Source organism: Calidris pugnax, unplaced genomic scaffold (genome assembly GCF_001431845.1).
Source record: "Calidris pugnax isolate Ruff unplaced genomic scaffold, ASM143184v1 scaffold262, whole genome shotgun sequence".
Taxonomy (NCBI): Eukaryota; Metazoa; Chordata; class Aves; order Charadriiformes; family Scolopacidae; genus Calidris; species Calidris pugnax.
The window spans coordinates 620,637-627,016 of record NW_015091043.1 but is presented as its reverse complement, the minus strand read 5'-3'; the positions used below and the strand labels follow the sequence as shown (position 1 = coordinate 627,016).

The following is a 6,380-nucleotide window of genomic DNA, read 5'->3' as shown; positions in this document are numbered from 1 at the left end:
GGCCCGCCGAGCCGCTCGGGCCTGTCGGGGCCTGTGTGGGGAGCGCGGCGGGCGGGACTGGGGAGCGGCCCGGGCGCTGAGTGTGTGAGGTGGGGGTGGTCGGGGAGAAGGAGAGAAGGAGAAGGCCGCCCGGCTGCTTTAGGTTCGAGAGCTGTAGAAAGCGGGCGGCGGCTGAGGCTTGTTCTGGGCTGGGTCTGAGATGGCCCCTGCGGAACGGTGAGTGCCAGAGGCAGAGCCGCTGGGGAGCTTTGCTGTGCGGTCTGAGGGGACGATCCCCCAGCGAGGAAGAGGAGGGAGCGTTCCCCATGGAGGGCTTTGGGCCGCTGCTGGCCCAGAGGCCGGAGGGCAGAGGGAGGCAGCCCCATCTGCGGGCAGGGCTGGGGAGGAGGCCACCCCAGCGGGATGGGGGGTGGCCGGGCGAGGGGACGTGAGCCAACCTGCGGGGTCAACAGGAGATGAAAAGAGGGTTCTGCTGCCAGCCTTCCTCAGTGATGGCTGGTGGCCTTCCTCCAGACTGCACAGTGGGAAACAGGAGGATTGAATGGGGATGTCTCCCCCTTGGACATGTCTCCGGGGCATCCAGGTGTTGGACTACACCTTTCCCCTAAATATGAAGCCGCCTTATCTTGAAAAACCAGGTGTTGAAGTAACTCTCAGGACCAAGAGTTGCCTGCAAAGACAGCGTGGGCTTTATTTTTCATGATGGAGTTCAAGCCTGTTGGCCTTGAATAGGTCTAGACGCCCATTTGTCACCTTCTGTGGAGTCGGGTGGTTTCCAGGCTCCCTCTGTTCTCAGCTGGATGTGTCCCTGCAAACCGAGCTGTTCGCGGTCCTGCTCCGGTCACTGGGGCTTTGTCTCCATCTCACCTTCTGCCTCCCCGTCCATCAAAATGCCCGGGGCAGGATCCTCTGCCTTCTGCTCACCCAACCGTGCCTGTGCCTCCTCCCCTCTTCCCTCTCTGGTTTCACAGGGACTGCGAGGTTGGCTCTCACCTCCAAACCCAACCCGGCTTCCACCTTGGGCTTGTCTTTCCCTCCTGGGCTTCCAGGCAGAGATCCCAAGCCGCGTCCCGAGCGGGATGGGGGTTTGACAGGGAGCTGATGCCAGAGGGGAAATCCCCGTCCGTGGGTCTGAACCCGCAGCAGGGTTTGAGACGGATGCTTTAGTGAGCGCAGCAGAAATCAAATGAAGCCGTAAGCAGGAGCACCAGCCCTCGTGTGCTGCCATGGGGGGGTTGTTATCTCACTGTCCCTGCAGGTCCCCTGTCACAGGCTGCAGACCCCGCAGGACCGAGGCACCACCGAGCCAAGGGGGCCAAGGGCTGTGTGGACACTTCCCAGCTGGAACAAACGCCTTCGTGCTGCCGGCTTTCCCAAGGGTGGCACCCGGCTCAGATGGAAGAAAACAGCTTTGGGGAGAAGATCTCGTTGAGGCAGGACTCCCCTTCAGCCTCTCTCCAGCCCCAGTCAGGAGGAACACGGGGCTCGGCTGCCACAGCTCTGTGCTGGGATCGTGGCCCTCCTGCCTGCCACGCGCTCCCTGCGAGCCAGCCCTTGGGCCGGTGGAGAGACCTGTTGGGTTCAGCCACACACAGAAGCACCTGCAGGAGAAGCCCCTTGGCATCACCTTCAGCCTCCTTCCCCTCCGGTGTTGTTTTTGTTGTATTTAATAGGGAAAGTGGAGTCATGGAGCTTTTTTCTACAGGAGGAGGTAATAGACTTTACCTTCTCAGAGGTTTTTCTAGAAGCAGACAGCATTTGAGAAGGCACTGCAGAAGCTGGAAAACGAATCTGTTGGCTTTCTACAGCTTTGCTGGTGCCTGTGCATTAGTCCCACTGCTCACCCCTCTCACACCAGGTGATCAGCAGCTGGGGAGCACAGATTTACCATGGGCTGAGCACCTCTGCATCTGTGCCCGTGGTCCTGTGACAGGGAGGTCCCCCCAAGACTGCCCTTCCTTCCCACAGTGAAGCATCCAGCCCGGAGCAGAGCTAGGCCCTGGCCCCTGAAACTACTCAAGGGAGAAGGTGGTGTGCCTTTGTCTGTCAAAAACTGCTGCTCTAACTTAATGCTGATAATACCAAACTGGGAGGGTCAACATTTCAGAGGGCTGTGCCACCATCCAGTGTGACCTGGACAGGCTGGAGAGCTGGCAGAGAAGAACCTAATGGGGTTTAACAGGGCCAAATGCAGGGTTCTGCACCTGGGGAGGAAGAACCCCAGGCACCAGTATAGGTTAGGGACAGATCTTCTGGAAACCACTACTGAGGAGAAGGACCTGGGAGTCCTGTTGGATGGCAGGCTCTCCATGCACCAGCAATGTGCCCTTGTTGCCAGGAGGGCCAATGGAATCCTGGGCTGAGTAGGGAAGAGTGTGGCCAGCATGTCGAGGGAGGGCAGTCTCCCCCTCTGCTCTGCACTGGTGAGGCCACAACTGGAATCCTGCGTCCAGTTCTGGGCTCCCCAGTTAAAGAGAGACAGGGAACTGCTGGAGGGAGTCCAGCGTAGGGCAACCAAGATGATTAAGGGATTGGAGAACCTCCCTTATGAGGAAAGGCTCAAAGAGCTGGGGCTCTTTAGCCTGGAGAAGAGAAGGCTGAGGGGAGACCTCATCTATGTTTATAAGTACCTAAAGGGTGGGTTGAAGGATAATGGAGCCAGACTCTTTTCAGTGGTTTCCAGTGACAGGACGAAGGGCAATGGACACAAGCTGGAACAAAGTTTCATTCCAATATGAGGAAGAACTTCTTTGGGGTGAGGGTGCCAGAGCACTGGAACAGGCTGCCTAGGGAGGTCGTGGAGTCCCCTTCTCTGAAGAACTTCAACACCTGCCTGGATGTAGGCCTGAGTGATGTGCTCTGGGCAATCCTGCTTTAGCAGGGAAGTTGGACTGGATGATATCTAGAGGTCCCTTCCAACTCTTGACAATTCTTGACAGCCTTTTAATGCTGTGGCATTGCAGCAACAACTCCCTGTTTGCCATTGCTCCCCTATCGCTAGTGTCCTGCACTCTGGACAGTGTCCTAGCCAACTCTGTCTCACCACCAGCCTTCACCCGTGGCTGATCTGGAAGGTGCTGAAGAAAAAGCAGCCATTCAGCAGGAGGTAGCAAGAATGGTCCTAGTGAGCGATATCAGCTGGGCCCTGAGTGTCCCCAAGGCAGTGAGAAGATCTTTCATGCCACCGATCAGCTCTGAAACACCATGTCTCCTCCAGCTGACAGTCCCAACAAACATGTGTCTGCGCTTCCAGCCTCCTAGGTATTTGAGTAGCATCTGGCATTTTACCATCACTCAAGCCCTTATGCACTGTTTTTATTCTTTGTTTATCTCAAAATGAATATAGAAATAGGTAGAAACATACAATTTTTCAGGTGGGAAGGGAGGCAAGCAGAGGAGAACCACTTGTCTGAGATTACCCAGGACACAAGTGTCGTAGATCACTGATACTGCTGTCCCATGGCCTGTACAGTATAATTTCCTCCATCTCTTCACTGTTAAGGAGTGTGCACCCTAATGAACAGTGCTATTATTTCAACATATTAAGAAGAGAATTTTTAACAGAATAATCATTATATTTCAAATATTCACCTTAAACACACTACTATTTAATTGGAATCTTAAATAACATTTGGACACATAACAACAAAGGCTAAGAACATTTCTGAGTACACTGCTACTAGAAGCAATTCCCTAATTTGGCTCAAACTTTAAGAATTTGTAAAGAGGGTGGAGGAGAGGTGTGCAGATGAGAGATGAGGTGGGGTTTGTTAAGTGTTTATTTGTTTTTATTTCTTAATAACAAAATAATTATGTATTTATGTTAATTGATAATAAATTAATTTGATTTAAATTCCCCAACTCCGAACTGGTTTTTGTTGCCCAGAACGATGTGTGTATTACTACTTACCAGCTAATGACACGATTTTTCATCTTCAAGTGTTTTCCATTGCAACTTTAAAAGGCTTCTCATTTTGGTGGTAGGAGCAAAGACAGAAAGATGTGGTCGGGAGAGCACTGTGTGTGCAAATTGATCGTTTCTGGTGATAATGAGTGCCCTCTGGATTTCAAGTTGGTTGGGTTTGTTTTTTCTCCCAAGAGCTTGGACTCCATGCAAGCTATTTGGCAAAATCCCTTTTCTTCTTTGGAGGGTAAGATTTATGGAAGTGGCTGCAGGGCCACTTCAAAGCTAGAGAAAGAATGTTACCCTCTGCAGGACTTCAAAACCTCCACGGTTTATAATCAGTGCCTTATTTTGAAGAATCCTTTTTCATAATGAAGGTCACAGGTAAATGTTGCTGGAAAAAAGAAATGAAACGGCAAACAGTATATTTTGCAGGACTGTCAGATGATCTGTCTTGATAAATTTATACAAAACCCAGGCTCTGTTGCTTCCTAGATGAAACTTGCATAATTTACAATCTCTTAGATGAAGTGCAGAAACCTTTTTTTAGAAAAGCATCGTATTTGCTTCTTCAGAACTGTAATTTGTCAAGAGGAGAGCAGCAGCTCAGAGTGCTGAACAGGTTTCCTAGGAGAGCCAAAACAAGGAAAAGAGAAAAGCAGAGGGGCCCAAGTTGGAAGAGAGAGCCTTTTCCTTGAAAAATGTTATTTGAGCAATTGCAGGATGACCGTGTGGCCAGGGAGGGATGGTGTCAGTTCCCTGGGCCTCCCAACGCTGGCTGTTTGGTGAGGACTCACAGAATAGGCCTTAACTCTTGTTTGATACTTAGGACACCTAAAAGACTTTTGACAGCGTTTTCAGAGTCTCCTCAACTCGATGAGCCTTGTCACTTGTACGTGCTGTCCTTTATTGTGAAATGTACCTGTTCACTGCAGCACAGTCATAGTTCACAGAAAGAGTGGTGAGACAGTGGAACAGGCTGCCCAGGGAGGTGGTTGAGTCACCGTCCCTGGACGTGTTTAAGAGTTGTTTAGGTGTGGTGTTGGGGGATGTGGTATAGGGGAGAACTTTGTAGGGTAGGGTTGATGGTTGGACTCAGTGATCCCAAGGGTCTTTTCCAACCTAAATGATTCTATGATAGTAAAATGCCAATGAAAGCAGTAAATTGGTCTACAGCTTAGAAGCCTTTGCAGAAGAATGAATTTCTTGCAGGTGCTTCCCAGGCAGTCAAAGAGGAGAAGTTATCCCAGCATGGAGGAGCAGGCGGAGCTAAGGCTGCCACAGGGCCTGCTCCAGGCAAGCCAGTTGCAGAAACCTTCAGAGTTATTCAGGGGGCCATGAGTGAAGAGCACGTGAGATCGACCCAGGGTGTCTTTCAGTTTGAACTATCAGGTAAGACCATCACACCCCATCACTTGTGAAACCTGCCCCTGCTCACGCTCTTGTTTTCCAACAGAAACACTCACCTTTTCCAGCTGGTCCCCAGACAGACTGGCTCCAAAGTGCTGCCTTTGGGCTCTTCAGCCCATGTCCCCCTACGTGGTGCCGGGGGGCATCTGCCAGAGGCTGCCTGTGCCCACCCGTGGGGCACCTGGTGGCTTGTGGCCGAGCACCACCAGCGTGTGTACATCCTGTGCCTGCTCCCCATGGGCACGGCAGGGGCTGTCTGCCAGGGAGGGATGGGGAGGCTCTTGCTGCCTTGTCACCTCTTGTCCCTGTCCCTTCAGGTGAGGAAGGAGGCACCTGGTACATCGACCTGAAAACCCAGGGTGGCAGCGCTGGTTTTGGGAAGCCTCCAGTGACGGCTGACGTGGTCATGAGCATGTCGAGCACTGACTTTGTGAAGATGTTCACAGGTGGGTGGAAGAGGCGTTGGCCAGGGCGCACACAGGTGCTGGTGCCCAGAAATGCACCTGCTGCTGGGCAGACAGACTCCTGGGGGGTGACACTGGGGTGGGGAGCTCTCGGCTCCCTGCGGCTCCTTTTCTGTAGGACAGGAGTGCTGGGATTTCTCTGAGCTCCTCAGCTGAGGGGACGGGGGGAGCAGAAAAACCTACACTGCCCTTATTCACTGGATATTGAAATTTTCACAGTTGGAAGGAATCTGGTCAATCTGTTGGACTGCTGTCCTGCACACCTCTAATTTGTCTTCCCACAATGTGTGCTGCTTTTACAGCACAACTTGGTAGGAAAATCACCTGGTTTTCTTCTTCCCCCCTGGGAGTCCTGAGCTATATGGTCTTGTCTCAGTTAAAATCAGTCATAATCTATTAACTTCATTAAGTAACAGCATAGAACATCTGATGCAATTTGGTCCTGTTACTGATTTTTTTCTGGCTCCAGAAAACTTTTTTACTGGTGAAGTATTTGTTGGACAGGAGGCAATGTCACAGCTTTCATAATATTAAATAGCTGCACTGATTTATATGCCTGATTTCCCCATTTATCTCTATTCAAAGCAGTTCTGAACCTTCTT

At 51.6% G+C, this 6,380-nt stretch overlaps 1 protein-coding gene across 1 annotated transcript in view; it reads right to left on the bottom strand.

Annotated features, from left to right (window-relative positions):
* Positions 1 to 3,942, bottom strand: part of HSDL2 (hydroxysteroid dehydrogenase like 2) — a 17,728-nt gene extending 13,786 nt beyond the window's left edge. The window contains exon 1 of the mRNA XM_014956384.1: positions 3,911 to 3,942. Coding sequence (XP_014811870.1) covers positions 3,911 to 3,933 — 23 coding nt within the window. The 5' untranslated portion in view covers positions 3,934 to 3,942. The remainder of the gene's footprint in view (positions 1 to 3,910) is intronic.
* Positions 3,943 to 6,380: the final 2,438 nt, after the last annotated feature.